General features: G+C 39.6%; 1 protein-coding gene across 1 annotated transcript; it reads right to left on the bottom strand.

Moving 5' to 3' along the window:
- Window positions 1-536: 536 nt before the first annotated feature.
- Window positions 537-20,518, bottom strand: LOC116991073. The gene is made up of 6 exons (XM_033049416.1): window positions 20,479-20,518; window positions 17,162-17,258; window positions 16,422-16,465; window positions 4,993-5,083; window positions 3,032-3,161; window positions 537-1,206 (listed from the first exon to the last, which is right to left on the bottom strand). The coding sequence occupies exons 2-6, from the start codon at window positions 17,184-17,186 to the stop codon at window positions 537-539; spliced, it is 960 nt and encodes a 319-aa protein (XP_032905307.1). The 5' UTR covers window positions 17,187-17,258; window positions 20,479-20,518.
- Between the last annotated feature and the right edge of the window lie 223 nt (window positions 20,519-20,741).

Genomic DNA, 20,741 nt, shown 5'->3' with positions numbered 1-20,741 from the left:
TATTGGATGATCAACCATGATCATATTGAATGGCGGTGCTGGCTCGAAGGGCCGAATGGCCTACTCCTGCACCTATTTTCTATTTGAAAGAACTGAAGGCATACCAATGATGGTGTGAGTCAAATCGGCAACTGTAAAAGTCCAGGTACTAAGTCAAACAAAATAGTATGATCTACCAGGAAATCAATGACCTGACTTGTAGGGGGGAAAAAAAAACACTGGAGTGAATAATAGATTAGTGCTTATCAACTGAACCATGCTGCAGCAAGCACAGTTAATTCATTCTATTAGATAGAGGTTTTTAGTAAGAAAATAAAGTCCATGTGGTAACAGAATGAACTGCAGATGCTGGAATCTTGAGCTAAACACAAAGGGCTGGAGGAACCTAGCAGGTCAGGAAGCCTCCTTGCATGGAATGGACTTGGAGTAATCCGAAACATTACCTATCCAATCCATCCACAGAACCCACTCAGTTCCTCCAGCACGTGTTTTGCTCAAAGGTCAATGTGGTGATAACCCCCGAAACAATGAAATGGTCACTTGCCTTTGTAGGATGGTGCTGGTCGGGCAAAGGTCACTTTCCTGATCAAGCATTTCTCTGAACCACCCTTGTGGGCCTTCTGCCTGTGAAATGGGACAGGATGTTCTTGAGGTAGATTTAAGATGGTCCTTGCAAACTGTTGCTCCTTCTGCAGCTTCCTCTGCAGCCTTATCCGCTCCTTAAGCTCCTCCAATTTGTTGGTTGGGGATTTGCTCTGTTTCAATTCCAGGCACTGCATAAGTGGACCTCTACAAGGACTAAGGCAAGACGCAGCTACTAAAGGCTCTGGAGAACTTTTCCGATGTGACATCTGTCTTTGGCTACAAAAGTGAAATGTCAAGTTGGCATCATTGCCAAGTGGAGGACCTCCTTCCAGGTTACATGTGTTGGATCTGCTGCAGACATCTTGCTCACTTGCCTGGTGGCGGCCTTGCTCTGAAACATCCCAATTAGCCAACACTTGCAATCTTGCTGGGACAAGTCTAGTTGGTGAGTTATCATTTGACGTTTGCTTGCTGGTTATCAGTGTCTGATTAAGATCAGGCAGTTGAGCACCTTGATCAATTATCTCATTTCGCAAAAGTTTTGTTCTCTCATTCCAAAACATTCCTCTCGAAGAATCATAATTTTCCATTTCGTGTTTGAACATTCCATCGTTATTTGACCTGTTGGAGAATTTGAAGAACACATGACAGTGCTCGAACAAGCAAACGCGTGCATGCAAATAAGTTGATAACTTACTTTCAAATATAAATAATCATTAAATTGTCTTTTCTGGCCCCTTCCCTCCCCAAATGCTAGCCGAGTTCCTTCAGCAATTTGTCTTTTGCCCTGCTCCTATTTTGTGTTTCTGCGCTTTGAAGTAAAAAAGAAACCATGGAGTATAATCGCTTGGTGGTTGAGATACTGAACTCAAATTCAGAGCCCGGGGCTATTGATCCAGAAAGACAAGTTGGAATTTCACCATGGTAGCTGGGAATTTTTTTATTTAAATAATGAAACTATATAGAATTAAAATTCATTGTACAAATTCATTGGATTGGTGTAAAAACTCATCTGATTGACTAACTTCCTTCAGAGAAAGAAAAATATCTGTCCTTATCCAGAGTGTTCTCAATATTAATCCAAACACATTACTTTGAAAACAACATTTTGTCAATTTTACTTTTGTCATTAATATTCACTTCCCATGTATAAAAAAAGCACACATTGCTTGTAGATACTGGAAACTCTCTAAGGAGAGTAGAAATGCAGAGCTAGGAAGAAATAGCAGGGAGCAGAGGACTAACAAGCGAGTTCGGTATTCCGACTGTGCATGCCTAGGTCAAAGGTCACTGCATAAATATTGTGCAGATGAGCTGTGTACTTTTAGACCTTTATCTGTTTTTCCAGCTTTGCTTCTCCTAGGTAAGAAAATACTACTTTCAAACTATGTATTATTTGTATTTATTGTTCCTTCGTTAAAAACTAAGATTATTTTGTCGTTTTTATTGCTTTATTATGCTTTGGTGAGTGAGCGAGATTGTGCTCGTCTGTGGTCGGGGTCGGGCCAGGTCTCCGGTGCTGTGGCGTTGCTGCTGGGCCATCCTTGTCCCCTCCCAGGTGTCTCATCCCTGTCCGGGATTGGTCGGAGGCAGCCGGAGGCGTCAACCCGGGCTTGCAACCGACGCGGGGAAGAGGCACTGGCTTCGGCTCCCGAAGAGGTCCGTTCCCCGGCGGGCCGGGGACCATCGGCTGCGCCACTCTCTTGTCCAGTGGCTAACGGTTGGTCCCCTCGGTGCTGGCGGGGGATGGAGTTGGCGCTTCTCCATGCTGGCTGTTGGCCTGGAGCCACTGGTGTCGTCAATCCGGGGCTGTCGGTTGGCCTGGCACGACAGGCGGAGAAGAGCTGGGGTAGCGTTTCTTCTCCGTGCTGGCTGTGGGCCGCAGGTATCGTCGGTCCGGGGTCGCCCTGGATGTCTCCGGCCACCCCCCAGACGGGGATGGGACACTCCGGAGAGGGGGGCGGTCCAGTGGCGGTTCAGCAACGCTTGCGGCGCCAGGAACCCGGTTCGATCCTGGCTGCAGATGAGGCGCGGGTCTGTGTGCACGCTCTCCCTTGTCTCCCACTCGCATCTGCCCTCTCTCTCTCTCTATCTCGCTGTTACACCCCACTCTCCCGCTACCTGTTCTTTTGGGGGGGGGGGGGGGGGGGGATGAGAGTTTTACACAAATTATGAATAAAGATAAGAATTTATACACAGTTTCTTCAGTCAGCGCTTTGTTCGCTTTTTCTTTATAGTGAATGACCTCGACAAATCCCATGATTCCTTGCGTTTTTCGGAATACCGAACTCGCTTATCGTTTAGTTCTTTTGAAGGCAGCACAGGCACACTGAATGAACTCTAATAATAATCACCATTTGTTCATCAGATTCATTTGCTTTTCTCATTTTGCAAAGGGAATCCCAAATTCCAGGAATTAAACCAAGAACAATCAAGATCAGTTTACCTGCTGAAGGTGGGAGTCCATTCGCGAGACAGAGTCCTCTGCTTGTCCAGTCTGCAGTTCATCATGGAAGTTGGTCGATACAGTGAACTTCTCACACTTGGAAGGCTGCTGGTATTCTTTGCTCTGCATCCTACAACAACAACAATGGCAGGTAAATTGTCATGGTAACCGTTCCTAAAAGTCCTTCCAATATAATTCACCCCATCAAGGGTGGCAGCCACGTTTGGATTACACAGCGAGTTTTTGAATCACATGTCAAACTTTTACTTTTAATAGAAACAACACACTAATGTTTGCTCTCTCCCTGTAGGTCAGTAGTTTCCAGTGAACTGACTCCAGAACAAGTCCAGACATGTCACAGCCCATTATATTCATGGGTTGATTAGTTACAGCCCATCCCTCAAAGCAGAGCTGGTGCCAGCAACAGTTCTTTGTTTCACACCAAGGAGTGAATCATTCTAACAGTGAACTACTGATGTTGCCATTTCCTTACAACATAAAGGCGGCCATTCGGCCCACTCAATCAATGCCAGCTCTCCGAGCATTCATATCCCCTCATTATTTTTCACTGTAACCTTTTACACACAACATAGAATGGTACAGTATGTAATAACAAGGATGCTGGCTTATACCAAAGATAGACACAAAATGCTGGAGTAACTTGGTGAGACCAAAGAGCGGTTCCTATCCATATTCTCCAAGGATGCTGCCTGACCCATTGAGTTACTCCAGCCATTGTGTCTATTTATAGAACAGTACAGCACAGGAACATGCCTTTTGCATACAATGTCCGTGCCGAACATGATGCCAACTTAACTCATCTCATCTGCCTGCATGAGCTTCATTTCCCTTCATTCCCTGGATGTCGATGTGCCTATCCAAACTCCAGCATAGATGCGTCCACCAGCACTCTGGCAGCACGTTACAGACCGACCACTAGGAAGCTCTTTCACCAAACATTCTCAACAATTCTATCACCCACCTACACGTTACAGCAGCCATGTAACCTCTGAATGCACACACTTTTGGATGTGGGAACAAAGTTGAGCAGAGAGATTTAAGAGGGACCTCAGGGGCATCCTTTTCACTCAGAGGGTAGACCGTATCTGGAGCGAGCTGCCAGAAGCTATAGAAGCAGATACAATCATGTTTTCATGATATATTTGGTCAGTTATATGGATAGGAATGGTCTGGAGGGCTATGGGACAAATGCCGGCAAATGGGACTAGCCCAGCATACCAACTTGGTCAACATGGATAGGGTGGGCCAAAGGGCCCATTTCCATGCTGTACTGCTCAAAAAATAACAAACGTATATGGTCACAGTGAGAACATGCAAACTCCACACAGTCTCACAGATCCGCATTGAATGCCGTGAAGCAGTTGCTTTACAACCTGTACCACCCTATTTATGCAACGTCCTCTCAGAAATAATCTGCTTCTTTGAAACGCACTCAGTCTGAAAAGAGCTGAAAGAGGCAAGTGCCACCACCATGCCAATAGTGAACAACCTTGGTCATTTCCCACTCGTTCCCTTTTAAGTATTATATATCAGCAATACAGCTGGCAATGATACTTTAGCTTCTGGTATTCACAGTCATGGTAGCCCCTCACTATACGTCCAGCAAGTTTCAGTGGAGTCAAACCACAGATACCAGTCACACTGCTTATTACTCGCTGTTTTATAAAAGACTAAATCACTTGATATAGAAATCATTGGAAAACCATTATATTTACAACCTTCGTCGGATTTCTGTTGAACTATTTAGTTTGTCCAACCATTTTGGTTTGAGTCTTAATAAAACTTGAGAGAAAGATGAATGCAGACTTAATAATAAAGGGAATTGGATTCATTCTTAAAAGGGGAAGAAAAAAAAGGAAAGATCCAGTGGTGGAAACCAATCAATGCCAAAGACATGATGAGCTGTGCCAATTGAGGAAAAAAATGCTTCACCAACTCACCAAATGCCTCACGCTGCAAACATTTTCGAATGCTTAGCTCCGGATGAAAATCCTCCTCTTCAGAATTCAACTTGCTCTCGATCTGCTCTAACTGGAAATTGACAAGAGCCACATACTTAATCCCACAACGCAGTTAAACTCCAATAGTCCGCTATCTGATGGTTCAGAAACACCAATTGTTCACCAGATGATGTAATTTACATTATCCCTTCCGAATCACTGAGCACCCCACCGCCAGCCCATTCCCAGGTCCCCTTCCAACTCAGTAGCAGCATTCCCAAGCTCCCTTCATATTTACTGGATTCACTGGAAAATGTATTATAATGCAGTATGACATTTATAAATCGTTAAATCTGCTCGTCCGATACCATAAAAATGGTGAACATGCCAGTTTAGTGGTTTCATAGAACATTGGTTTCACTTTTCAAAGGCAAGGTGGAAAGACCAAATGCAACTGTATCGATCTTGATTTTACATAATGGTTTAACACATGTGTGCCATTTAGACTTCTCTCTCCATCTACAATTCTCGTGGCTTTGTGAACTTGTGACCTTCTTCAAACCCATTATATATAACTGCGCAAAGTCAACATCAACTGCACTGATTTCCAAAAAGAAAATAAGCATCTTTTGTCACGGACTACTGTAAATGTGAAGCTGCCAGAGATGGTATTTGAGGTAGGTACTGTAACAGCATTTAAAAGACCTGGACAGGTACATTGATATGAAAGATTTAGAGGGATATGGATCATATCTGGGCAAATAGGACAAATATAGATGAGGCATCTTGGTCAGCATGGACGAGTCAGGCTGAAGGGCCTATTTCCATGCTGCATGATTCTATGACTCTTGTTTTCTCCTTACTTATCAATTGAATAAATTATTGCACCACCCACCTAGTAAAGGGCAGCACACATTGTTCTGTACTGTGCTATCACTCCTCTCCTTCCACATACTGTGAACAATCACATACCATGACATTAACTAATACTCTATGCAAAGTACCAGTGGAGAAAAATTAATCCCAATCTAACCATAATGTGCCTTTGAAAAGTGGAACCAATTAAACTAGAACCAATCAATCCCTTAGATGAGAACCAAGTGCAGTCATCACCTGTGATGCAAGGTCAGAAGAAAATGAGGTTAAATTATGCCAAGGGACGTGGGTGCATTTTTTGTCATTTAATTTGCAAAACCTGTGGCCAACTCTTTAAATGGAACAGTCAATGCATAGCCATTATATTATACTTTCGTCATCCTACCAATGGCAGGTTATGGAGAGAAATGGATGAAGTTAAGAAATTCAAATTAATATATATAAACTTCTCCTGCCATCAGGAGAAATTAAATGCCTGCTTTTAGGTTGGTTCAATTACAATCCTGTTACCTTGGAGATACCTTGCACCAAGGAGCACTGTTTAAGAACAAGGGATCACCTACAGTGTTTCAGATCGGAATGAGGAGGAATTTCATCTCTCAGAGGGTCATGAATCTTTCGAATTCTCTACTCAAAAAGAGCTGGAGAAGAAAAGTAATTGAATGTACCCAAGGCTGAGACTGAAAGGCATTTAAATGACAAAGGAGTCAAAGTGTGTGGGAAAATGGTGCAAGGCCAAGATTGGATCAACCATTATCTTGTTCTTTTTTTTTTTTTTTTTTTTTTATTTATTAGAAGTACGGTAAATTACAATAACACACAACACATATATCTTAATACATTTTTTGTACCGCTTCATTTTTTTTTTTTTTTTAAAGCTTTAAGAAAAAGATAGAAGTAAGGAAAGTAAAGAAGGTGCGCAAGAGTTGTGAAGTGCAGAAGAGTGTTGGGAAAAGAAAGCCCCTTAGAAAAGAAGTTAGAGAAGGAAGTAAAGTAAGAAAGTAGACCCTAGAAAAGAAAGAAAAAGAAAGTAAGGACAATCGCTCTATTATAACATTAAACTCCGCAGAAAGACTACCAACCAAGTCTGTTTTTGTTGTTTTATCTCCCAATGCCAGGTCCTGATACCATTTATTTATCATGCTTGTAATAGGTCCATAAACGTAGACCACGTCTTTTGGAATTGGTTTGCTTTATCTGCTAAGAGGAATCTCATCTCTTCCAGATGTAATGTTTCAAACATATTTGATATCCACATTTTTATTGTTGGTGTGGGCGCATTTTTCCAGAATTTAAGTATGAGCTTTTTTCCCATTATTAGCCCGTAATTGAGTAAATTCTTCTGATACACGTTTAATTCAGGGATATCTTCCGATATCCCAAAAATGATCCATTCTGGTTTTGGTACCAGTTTTATTTTAATTAATTTTGAAAAAATATCAAATATTCCATGCCAGAATTTTTGGATTTTTGTACAAAAAATAAAAGAATGCGCTATGGTAGCTTCTTGACACAGACATTTATCACAGATTGGTGAAACATTGGGAAAGATTTTATTTAATTTAGTTTTTGAATAGTATAGTCTATGTAATGTTTTGAATTGGATAAGCGTATGTCGTACATTGATCGAGCATTTATGCACCTGTAGTAAATGTTTATCCCAGCTCTCTTTTGAAATTTTTATAGCTAATTCTTGTTCCCAGTCTCTTCTAATTCCATCTGTTGTGGGTATTTCTATGTTTAAAATGATATTATATAAGTACGATATTAAGTTAGCTGATTCCGCCTTTGTCTTCATTGCTTCATCCAGTAAGTCGGAAGGCATATTATGATAGTCTTTTGTGTATTTTTTCAAATAATCACAAATTTGAAGATATTTAAAATATTGGTTATTTTTCAAATTATATTTCAGTTGTAGTTGTTGAAATGATAGTAATTTTCCCACTTCATACAGATCTTCGAGCGTTTTGATTCCCATTCTTTCCCAATGTATAAATGATTTGTCTATGATTGATGGTTTAAACGATGGGTTATTGGCTATTGGTATTGAGAGAGATAGGTTTCTTAATTTTAGATTCTGTTTTATTTGTTTCCATGTTCTAATTGTGCTATGTATAATTGGGTTTTTATTATAATTTTTATTATTCAGATTTATTGGTGAGAGGATAATCGCTCCTATATTACTCGGGGAGCAATCCCCTTTTTCCATTACAATCCAGTCCGCCTGCTGGGCAGAATTGTCCAGCAGGTGAATCATATTTTTAATATTTACTGCCCAATTATAATACATAAAGTTAGGGAGCGCTAGACCCCCCCACTCTTTTCGTTTATTAAGGTGTGTTCTTTGTATTCTATGGGGTTTATAATCCCATATGAAATTTGTAATGTCTGAGTCCAATTTTTTGAAAAACTTTTTTGGGAGATATATAGGTATTGATTGAAATAGGTATAGAATTTGTGGTAAGAAAATCATTTTTATAGCGTTTATTCTGCCTATTAAGGACATCGGAAGTGTTTTCCAGAATTTAATCAAATTATTTAATTTCTTAAGTAGGGGATTATAATTGGCTTTAAACATATCCTGGTAATTTCTAGTAATTTCAATTCCCAAATATTTGAATTTTTCTGTAGCTATTTTAAAGGGGAATTTCCTGAGATGTGTTGAGTCTTTTGGTTTTATCGACATAATTTCACTTTTGTTCCAATTTATTCTATATCCTGAAAAGGATCCAAAGTCCTCAATTAAATTTAATATATTCGGTATACTAATTTGTGGTTTTGTGATGTACAGTAGTACATCATCGGCATATAGGGATATTTTGTTATTTGAATATTTTGTATTATAACCGTAAATATCCAGGTGTGTTCTTATTTTTTCAGCAAGGGGTTCAATTACCAAAGCAAATAACAGCGGAGATAATGAACAACCTTGTCTATTGCCCCTTGATAGTTCAAATTTCGAGGATAATATATTATTAGTTAGTATTCTAGCCGTAGGTTTGTTATATAATAGTTTTATCCATGCAATGAAGTTCTCTCCCAATTGGAATTTTTGCAATACTTTAATCATATAATCCCATTCTACTTGATCAAACGCTTTTTCTGCATCCAGTGAGATGATAGCTAACTCTTGGTCGTGAGATTTATGTGAGTGCATTATGTTAAGCAAACGTCTCAAGTTATTGAATGAATGTCTCTTAGGTATAAATCCTGTTTGATCCTCATTTATTAATCTACTAACATACCTGCTTAGTCTACTGGCTAGTGTTTTCGCTATTATTTTTTGATCCGTATTTAACAAAGCAATAGCTCTATATGAACCTGGTTCTTCTATATTTTTATCTTTTTTAAGTATTAATATGATCGTTGATTCTGCTAGTGTTTCAGGTAAGCTTTGCTCCTCAAAAGCATATGTATACATTTTCTGTAATCGTGGAGTAACTATGTCATAAAAAGATTTATAAAATTCATTACTGAATCCATCTGGTCCTGGTGTTTTTCCATTCTTTAGTGTTTTTATTGTGTCTTCTATCTCCTTAGAAGTAATTTGTGCTCCCAGTTCCTCTTGTTCCCTCAGTTCTAATTGTGGTAGGTTACAGTTATCTAGAAATTCTGAAATTTTATTATTGTCTATTAACGTTTTAGATGTGTATAGATTCTGGTAAAATTGAGCAAATCTTTTATTGATATCCTTGGGTAATGTTAATAATTCCCCTCTATCTGATTTAATCTTTAATATTGCATTCTCTTTTTCCCGTTTTTTCAGTTGGCGTGCTAAAAGTTTGTGGGGTTTATCCCCGAATTCGAAGTGTTCTTGTTTTGTAATTTGAAATAATGTTATAACTTTCTCTGACAGTAATTTATTTAGCTTGAATTTCAATAATAGGATTTTATTATGTTTATCCATAGTTGGATCTTTAGCATTATCTGTATCTAATTGTTTTATTTGTTCTTCTAAATGTCTTTGTTCATTCTTATTCTTTTTATTTTGATAAGCTTGAAATGAAATAATGACTCCTCTAATAAATGCTTTGAAGGATTCCCATAATAGCGTGGGGGATATATCTGGTGTATCATTTATCTCAAAAAATAGGTCCATCTGTTTTTTTAGATATATACTCCCTTGTGGGTCTTTTAAAATTTGCGAGTTAAACCTCCAGAACGATTTATTCATAGACATTCCTTCTAGTTTTAAAACAAAAGTTAGCGGGGAGTGGTCTGAGATCGCATTAGTGTGGTATTTAGGGTTCATAGTGTGCGGAATTAATTTTGTATCCACAAGAAAATAGTCTATCCGTGAGTATGTTTTATGCACCGTTGAATAAAACGAATAATCCCTTCCCGTCGGGTTTGCAATCCTCCACACATCTACTATATTTGTGTTTTCCATATATGTATGTAAAAGTTCACTGGTTTTAGATTTCCTATTACCTTTTTGTTTTTGCATCGATTTATCTAGATAAGGGTCTAAAACACAGTTAAAGTCTCCTCCAATTATGACATTTTGATAAGTACATTCTGCAATTATATTCAGAATTTTATTAAAAAATTGAGGATTATCAAAATTGGGCGCATATATGTTTACCAACGTAATTGGCGTATTATTGATCTCTCCTGCTACTATAAGGTATCTCCCTTCCTTATCTGAAATAATATTCTTTGATTTAAATGGAATTCCTTTACGAATAATGATAGCGGTACCTCTAGATTTGGAAGTAAATGAAGAGTGAAATGTTTGGCCTATCCAGTTCGCCCTCAGTCTCGTCTGATCTTGATGTTTAAGATGCGTTTCCTGTAGAAACGAAATATCCGTGTTGTATGATTTCAACTGAGCTAGTATCTTGCCCCTTTTAATAGGTTCATTAATACCCCTTATATTCCAACTGCATAGTGTGATTCCTCCCATTTTCTTTTGATTGTCGTCATACATTTCTACCTATTTTGATGACCTTATTTATTATGGTGCATTCATACCTCAGGACTCTGGTTATTTTGGGAGCATTTATAATATAGACTTCCTTGGTAGTTTCCCTCTGCGATTGTCCTTGAAAAGAAAACACATAGATGTGACATATTGTGATAATAAAAAAAAAAAGTATATCAAATAAATTTACGGTGTCTGAGTTTCGGACACCGTAGTGAGTGACCCACTCGTCTGTGGGGTACGACATCTATATCGCTTCCGGTGTAGATGTTAAAAAATTAGCCCCGCTGCCTTTATTACCCAAACCCTAGGGGGTCGGTACCGTTTCCAAATAAGTTCTATTTCACCCAGTTGCAGTATATATATATATATATGTTTCATTCCAACTTATCAAATCTAATCATGTATTAAGTTACATATATTCCTCACTCTTTATCTCTTAACTATTTGTAAATGGTTTTAGTATTGTTAAAAGTGATTTGTTCGTTGAAAGGGTTAACCGAAGACCATTATCTTGTTCAATGGCAGTGCAAGCTTGAGGTATGACTGACATTTACATTTTTCTGTCCCTTACATTCCCAAGATTTCAGGAAAAGTTTGTGTTTATCCTTGTTAGCTGCCATGGTGGAAAAATAACACAAAAAAACAGGGCAGTGAGCAGTGCAGACCAGTGGTGAATGGAGATCGAGTTGTTACCTCATCGCATATACAGAGTTTTGGACTCAAATTAAATTCAAATGGCCAGATTTGTGTTTAAAAAAAAGTTTTTAAAAAACAGGAGATAACAAAGTAATTCTAAATTAACAAATAAACTTGATTGATTAAACCAATGAGATTGTTCAGAAGGAATGCATCTCATTTTTTAATGAGTTGTAAAAACACCTCCAGCTTTGACAGGATGGGGATGGGTGGCATTGAAGTGAAGGCACTCCCCTGCGAACAGGAAACGTCCATAATTACATGCTATGAAAGAAAATAACACAAAGAAATAAAAATAACGCCAGAAAAAATTCCAACAAATGCAGAAAAAGTAATAAGATATTCTGTTCAAACCAGAACAACAGGTTGCTTCATAGACAAACTCCAGCACACAATGCGAGGAGACACACACACACATTGAGGGGAACCCACCCAGAGAGGGAAGCCACCATTCCCGGCCCAGTGGATGGAGAGGAGGGAGTCCGAAAGGGGGCGAGTAAGCGGGAGGCAGTGCAGTGCCTTGATGGTGGGGTGTACGCTGGAGGGCCTGCAGCAGGCTGGGGCTCAGCTGGACTGGGCAAGGCTCTACAGGGCCTAGCGCTTTAACCGGACGCAGCCTGCAGCAGAACAGAGACAGATACCAACAGCCACGCATGGGCAGGCTGACCCTGCCTCGCCACCGGCACAACAGGCCTGCACAGTCAGGTTAAGAACTCTACACTTGGACTTGGTAATGGCGCCAAATCTGGCGACTCTGTAAACTGACTCAGTGTACAATGACTAAACACTTGTACTGTATCTGAAATGCTTATCTAAGGGCTTATGTATAGTGATGCTTGTGCTGACTTGTATATACAACACACTTTACTGTAATTCGTACATGTGACAATAAAGTAACATTGAAATTAAGAGTAAATACATCTCAGAAATGTCAACTTCAGAACCTTGTAAAATGAGAATAGGTTACACAAATCTATCTCCATACTTTAAAAACTTGCTTGATTAGTACAGGTTTCAGAGGTCATGGGGAGAAAGCAGGAGAATGGGGTTAGGAGGGCCATGATTGAATGGCAGAGTAAACTTGATGGGCCAAATGGCCTAATTCTACTCCTATTCCTTATGATCTTATGACCTTGCTTTTGAAATTGTAAAATGTTTGTATCTGTTCCACAAGAGAAATGATCAAACAAAATGTGACACCCAACCACACAGCTTGATATTTGAACAAATGACCAAAACAAAAGGCAACTTCCAAGGAGTGTCTTAAAGATTCATTGAGAACTAGAGAGGTGAATAAAATTAAGGAGGGAATTCGAAAATTAAAAAAATTGAGAAATGACATTTATTAATTTGAAACTAGATGCCAAGGGTTGAAACGTGGTAGTCAAATCTTTTGATGATTCCCATCTGATCTCCTGCCTTAAGAAGGAGAGAGCCTCCTTTTAGCATCTCTCAAATTAATTCAACATAATTTACAAGCAGCAGCAAAGGCTGTGAGAAATAGGCAAGTCCTGACTGGCCCACAAAAAAAAAACAAAAAAAAACTGGATTCTCCCAGAGCTGCAGCCAAGTTAAATATCAGGTGGAAATGAAAGGTGTTTTTTTAATTAGTTCAAAATCTCCAAACGATACAGGATTCATGTTTGATGTGGTGAGGGAGGGAGGACAATGGTACACATCAGCCATCACCTCAGCAGATGAGTCACAGAATCGCAAAGAAAACAGCACAGGTGCAAATTCTATATAATGTCATAAAACTGAACTGCAGATGCTGGCTTATACCAAAGATAGACACAGAGATACTCCAGCATTTTGTGTCTATCTTATCTAATTCTGCACCATTTGAGTTATTCTCTATAATTCTATCAGAACAAATCATTCCAATAAATTATATTTAATTCTCAACTGTGGTTTCTGGTTTCCAGGAGGAGGATGAATCTATTTAGAACATGTGAAAAAAGGCAAATGTAAATATAAAACACTTTGCCTTAGCATGATCAACAGTGCAACAAAGGAATACTTAGCTCCTCAAAACTGTTCTGCTGCCTGTGCAGACAAAGGATGGTCGACATTTCAGTTGGTGGAAGCAGATGCGATAGTGGCATTTTACAGGTTTTTAAGGTAGGTACATAGATATGCAGGGAATGGAGGGATATAGATCACACACAGTCAGAGATTAGTTTAACCTGAATGAATGAATAAGTTTATTGGCCAAGTATGTACACATACAAGGAATTTGCCTTGGTGCTCCACTCGCAAGTAACAACACGACATCCAGTAAACAATTACGAATAAAACACAAAACATTAAAACATTAAGAATAAAACATTATAGTTTAATCATGTGAATGAAATAAAATACCAGAGCAAAAGGAGGCTGCAGACTATTGGTTATCGAGTAGAGCTACTGCTCGTGGAAATAAGCTGTTTTATGTCTGGCTGTGGCGGCTTTGACAGTCCGGAGTCGCCTTCCAGAGGGAAGTGCTTCAAAGAGTTTGTGGACAGGGTGAGAGGGGTCAGAGATGATCTTACCCGCTTGCTTCCTGGCCCTTGCAGTGTACAGTTCGTCAATGGGGGGGGCGGGGGAGTTTGCAGCCAACAACCTTCTCAGCGGATCGAACAATTCGCTGCAGCCTCCGGATGTCGTCCTTGGTGGCTGAGCCAAACCAGGTCATGATGGAGAAGATGAGGACAGACTCTATGATGGCAATATACAATTGGGCCATCATTGCCTGTGGCAGATTGTGTTCCCTCAGCTGCCGCAGGAAGTACATCCTCTGTTGGGCCTTAAACTGTGGAGTCGATGGTGGCCCCCCATTTAAATTCCTTGGAGATGATGGTTCCAAGGAACTTAAGACTCCACAGATGTGACTGTGGTGTTGTTGATGGTGAGTGGGGAGAGGGGAGGGGGAGCTCTCCTAAAATCTACTATCAATTCCATTGTCTTCAAAGCATTGAGCTCCAGGTTGTTACGAAGGCACCAGGACGCCAGCTGTAACACTTCCTGTCAGTAGGCAGATTCCTCCCCATCCTGAATCAGTCCAGTCAGGGTTGTGTCATCTGCAAACTTGAGAAGCTTGACAGAGGAATCTGTGGAGGTGCAGTCGTTGGTGTAGAGTGAGTAAAGGAGAGTGGAGAGTATGCAGCCTTGCGGTGCTCCTATGCTGAGGGTCTGCGGATTTGAGATGTGCTTTCCCAGCCTCACATGCTGCTTCCTGTCTGTCAGGAAGTTGGTGATCCACTGACAGAGGGGTTCAGGCACAGACAACTGGGAGAGTTTGGAGTGTAATAGCTCTGGCACAATGGTGTTGAATGCAGAGCTAAAATCCATGTTCGATAGACACTGTGTACCAAAGGTTCTTGTGCTCTGTTATTCTATGTCCTCACTCTGGTTTCAGCCACAATTGACCCAAGTAAAACAGCCCACTTACTTTCAAAATCTCTAACTGCATGGGAGTGCTCAACGGGAAGTTACTGTCAGTGGAATTGCACATCAGGAGAGAAGTCAAAGAGTACAAGATGGAGGGGAAATAACAGAAAATCTGTATGAACAATAACCCTCTTGGCATCCAACTATAACCTGAAATACATTTGTCTATTGCAGAGAAATTGAATTTCAATGGTTCTGGCAAACAATTAGAGCAAAGTCTGCCAAGGAAATAAAAGCAAGCAAGCCCAGTCATGTTCATATTGAGCAACTATCGGGCTGTAACAAGAATATAAAAGGACCAGCCCACGCCTTATGACTCCTTCTGGCTCCACACAATACACATTTCATTAAACATACCTGATAGATTGTTTGCAATTGTCACAACATTTTATGCATTTTGATGCATTAGTTAGGGATTTGTTGGTTTAACTTTAATACCTTGATCACATAACCAACATTTCACTGGCTGAACTAGATGATTGGTTCTTTGGCTTAACTAAAAATAGTCCAATGACCTTTACAATTTAATATCTAACCACTCTTGTTCTCCACATTTACTCATAGCTGGGCTGGAATATGTGGAGGGGAGGGGTGGGGGGTTGTTGAATAGTATATCATAGTTCAACTGAAACTTTACTCTTATGGTACGATTAATTATGAGGAATGTTTTCAGATATTCCATTGAAAGCAGCAAATTAATGGGCAACTTTAAAAGAGCTGTTTAGAATGATAGAATGATAGGTTTTTGTATTTTAAAACTGAAACACGGCCAAAGCAGGTGTTAACATAGGCAAGAGCAACTAGTATTCTGGTCCTGGAACTAACTGATCCTCCTCGTTTTGCATCGTTTGCAAATATGAATTTTCACCTTTGTTTTGTGTCCAAGCCACATACACACAGTCATGGAAAGTTGCGCCCTCAACATCAGTGTCTAGAGCAATCCTCTTAATTAATTTCCCAATACTCTCAAAACTTGTCCTGAATTCCCCCATGTGCTTAAACTTAACAAGCGTCTTTATATAAATCTTTGTCGGATGCTTTCAGGCATCCATACACTGCAGAAGTAAAGGTTTTTCCAATCAGTGCAAATAAGTGAAATCACTTTTTTCCAAATCGATAAAGATTTTATTAGGTTATTATTATTCATATTATTTCATGCAATTAATTTGAGGGGTTCACCTTAGCTTGCTCTCACACATGCATTTGCAAGGTCTATAAAATTATTGTCAATTAGCCTCAGTCTCTTGCTCTTTCCCCAACTGTGGAATTATTCTGTTTCAACAAAATACTGTTTAAGGTACGAGTTAAAATTTTGGTTAAGGTTACATTTTCGTTTTATAAAAGCATTGATATTTCTTCCATAACCGAGGTAGTTTCCAATGAAACACTCAGAATTTGTCACAATGGAAAAATTATCAATAGAAAGGGAATTGGGCAGCTTCTGTGCTTCTGAGGTTCTTCTAATGATACAGCAGATCACAGACTGAGATAGCAAACTCACCACTGTTTTTGCCTCTTGAAGGTTGTCCCAGGCCAAGTCCACTTCTGGAAAATAGCAAGGAAAGAGCCAGGAAACATTGAGCGAAATGCAACACCGTGCAAAATGCCAACCTTAATATCCCATCATGTGTCAATCCACCATCCTTTGTCGATCCACACCAATACTAAAAACATAGAAATATTCCTGGCTGTGAATCCACCACTATAAAGGGACTTCAATAAAAATGCCAAGCTAGAAGTTGATTGGGAATCATTCTGTGTGAAAGACATGTGTCTTGGTAGACAACACTTTGTGCAAGCAATTCATTGGGAGCTCCTCATTTGCAGTGTGGGAGGAAGGAAGGTTTGTCAGAAAGGACATCTCCAGAATAATTCAAATGATAGGGTATATTGTCGAATTTTGCAAGGTGGAAGGATGTGAAGTTGCAGACGCGGGATGGTGAGAGCAGACAGGAAGAAATGTTTAGTTCAATAGCCAGCCATTGCATCAAGAGGCAAACTCCAGAGACCAACCAGCCATTTCCTACCTATTCTAGATTCATCGGCTTGTTCAAATCAACTTTCCCTTAAAATTTATATTGTATATTTACTCAAGATTACTTTTAATCTGCAAAGATAATTCTAGCCAAGAAAAAATACTTAATACTTACCAATATTGATCTTAAGGATCTTAGACCCAAAGAATTTAGATTATTGTCAAGCAAATGGGAAAACGTCTATTTTAAGACAGAATCAACTCACCATCAAGTTTATTTGCATATTCCATCTTAATGGCTCATATGCTTCAACATAAGCTACAGCATGTTAACCTCTGCTTCATATTTGTCTCCTGCATGATCTGAAGAAATAAAAAAGCAAGAGCTGCATTAAAAGAGAACTTTACAACCAATCACTAATATTTCACAGTTCTTCAAGAGTAATGAATTACTTGGAAGTAAGAGATAGGAGCCATGTGGATTCCATTCTGCAAACGGTGATGTGACCAACAGTTGTTGCTATTTCTTTAAAATGGAACATTGGTAAAAATGCCCACGTTTGGAAGATGGGATTGACCTCATAACAAACTTGGGGTTTGCAAAAAGCACCCCAAAACCCCCCCCCCCCCCCAAAATTCATCTCATCTCAACGAAGCTCTCCCACTCTACATCATTTTTAAATTTCCCATGAGCTCGCTTACAAACCCTCAACCTTGAAATAAATTAATCTTGTGGCCTGATGGGCAAGAGGTCAGCTCATAAAGGCATCATCATCACAAAGCAAACATTTTGAAATGAGTTGCAACTACTTAGCAAAGGCTGCTGCCTGGGCCTTTATATATTTTTGAATTTAGGTGCATCTGTCCATCTCCTCCACAGATGCTGTCCGACATGCTGAGTTCCTCCAGAAGTTTGTGTTTTACTCAAGATTCCACCATCTGCAGTTTCTTCTGACTCCATAAAGAAAATTGTAACTACATGGACCTTTTCTGGAACTTGATGGCACCAATTCTTTGAGGAAGTGCAGCATAGGTTCACCAGGTTAATTCCCGGGATGGTGGGAATGACATATGATAAAAGAATGGACTAACTGGGCTTATATTCACTGGAATTTAGGATGAGAGATGGTCTTAAAGAAACATATACAATTCTTAAGGGATTGGACAGGCTAGTGCAGGAAAAATGTTCCCCATATTGGGGGAGTCTAGAACCAGGGGTCACAGTTTAAGAATAAGGGGTAGGCCATTTAATACTGAAGTGAGGAAAAGCGTTTTCAGCCAGAGAGCTGTGAATCTGTGGAATTCTCTGCCAGAGAAGGCAATGGAGGCCAATTCACTGGAGTATTCAAGAGAGAGTTAGATATAGCTCTTAGGGCTATTGGAGTCAATGGATATGGGGAGAAAGCAGGAACAGGGTACTCATTCTGGATGATCAGCCATGATCATATTGTATGGTGGTGCTGGCTCGAAGGGCCGAATGGCCTACTCCTGCACCTATTTTCTATGTTTCTAATTCACTTGACTGGGTTTGCTATTCCCTTCTGAGGATTGACTTAGCACAGGCTCTGCAGTCAGGGTTCTCAGCAGCACAGTGATGTAGCGCTGTTGTCTCATAAGTTTAAGGATCCAAGGTCAATTCCAACCTCAGGAGATGAATGTGTGGATTTCACACCCAGGTTACTCTGGTTTCCTTTCACTTCCCAAAGAGGTCACAGATAGTTTAATTGGCCGCTGTAAATTACTAATTGTATGGCATGAGCGAGAGAACAGGATGCACAACACAGTGAAATAAGAAAAAGGGGAACTGGATTGAGAGTATTGCCCTGTTTGAGGTTCGGTGATGGACCCAATGGCCTGAATAGTCTCCTTCTCCATTGTCCTCCAGTTTCTGCAGCCATGTCTGCATTTCAAAAGTACTTAATTGACCATCAAGCTCTTTTAGATGTTGCTAGTTTATGAAACACAATGAATATACTATTTTATTATGCTAGGTAACGTTTTATAATCATATAGCATCTTGCAGTAATATTCTGTGTTGGATATTAACATATTGGGAGAATGTCAGTCACGGTGGAACAGTGGCTCCACTGGTAGAGCTGCTATCTTACAGCACCAGAGACCCGGGTTTGATCCTGACCGCGGGTGCTGTCTGTGCGGAGTTTGCACAGGTCTCCCTGTGTCTGTTTGGGTTTGCTCCGGGTGCTCCGCTTTCCATCCACATCCTAAAGACGTGCGTGTTTGTAAGTTTACTGGCCTCTGGAAATTGTCCCAAATATATAGGGAGTGGGATAACATGGAACTAGTGTGAGTGGGTGATCGATGGTCGGCATGGTCTCTGTGGGACCAAGGGCCTGTTTCTATGCTATATCTCTAACGTAAACAAGGTCAAGTACTGTTACATTATCAAAAATAGAGTGCAAATAAGAAGCAACCATGCATGAAGCAATATTAACTAATGGAGCAAATTAATATTTGATACCATACATCGCTCTGACTAGACCTCCATGACAGACAGCACCATAAATATCAAACAGAGAGTTGAAAATACTTCCAGACAAGAATCTGCAACATCGGTATATGGAATACGCTGCCAGAGAAAATACTCAAGGCAGGTACAATAACAACATTTACAAGATATTTGTACAGGTACATGTGTAGGAAAAGTTTAGAGGGATACAATACAATTCAATTTATTGTCATTTGGACCCCTTGAGGTCCAAACGAAATGCCGTTTCTGCAGCCATACATTACAAACAAATAGACCCAAGACACAACATAATTTACATAAACATCCATCACATTGCTGTGATGGAAGGCCAAAAAAACTTCTATGGGCCAAATGGGACTAACTTAGATCTTGGTTGGTATGGACAAGTTGTGCCGCATGGCCCGTTTCCATGCTCAATGGCTCTATAAATTGTGAGTTTGGAATTACAGCCTCCAGTTCATTGTCCATGATAATATGTACTCAGGGTGGAACAGTGAAAGCTGTAGACTAAAGCTAAGTGCTTTGAAGATATATTTAATGACCACTGGTTGCTTTGATGTTGTTCGTGTCTTTGTACAAAAAAAGATGCGTGACCATCCAAAAAAATGGGGCTTCACTTGCAGACTATTTTTGGACAGCAAAATGGAAGGAAATATAAAAACAATGTTATAATTAAATGCAAGTGGCAGATCTAGCTATCACTGGTGCCAATTGAGTGGGCAGGCCAGATACAGGCAAACTCTGAACTCTATTGTAAGTCTGCCTCTGTAATTAGAACTTGAAGACAAACAAAATGCACACAACCGTTAAATGGCAACACCTGGTGTTAGTGAATAGAAAGATCTTCCACACACCACAATTTCAGGGTAACTCCTTCAACTGAATCTGGATATTCAGAAATCATTGGTTAACCATTCAATGTTTTCTTAAAAACAAATACAAAATTCAACCTAAAAAACAATATTTCTCAATGTTTTATAATTATTAGAGCAGATATCCTGTTAAAACAAATCCTGTGACACATTGATTTTAAATGAAAACGCAAGGAACCAGTTGCTGGAAAACATCCAACAAGCAAAAAAACAAAAAGCTCACCTTCTTCCTGCACTTTGTTTTTTTGTTCTCGATTTTAAATCATGTAAATGAGGATTTTAAAAAAATTTGTGACAATAAACTGGTCTGATTTTTATCTCTGAGAAACTAAAAGTAGATCAGTGGAGAACTAGTAAAATTGAAAGTCTACCATCAAAAAATAACAAATGGGCTATCTATCTCCCGCAGAGAAAAACAAACACGCACACTTTTTAAAAAAAAAACAAAAGTTAAATTCTCATCTGTTAATGTGAAAAAGAACAAGC

Source organism: Amblyraja radiata, chromosome 32, assembly GCF_010909765.2.
Source record: "Amblyraja radiata isolate CabotCenter1 chromosome 32, sAmbRad1.1.pri, whole genome shotgun sequence".
NCBI classification, from domain to species: Eukaryota; Metazoa; Chordata; class Chondrichthyes; order Rajiformes; family Rajidae; genus Amblyraja; species Amblyraja radiata.
Note: the sequence above shows the minus strand (reverse complement) of the source record. Positions and strands in the feature narration are given on the sequence as shown.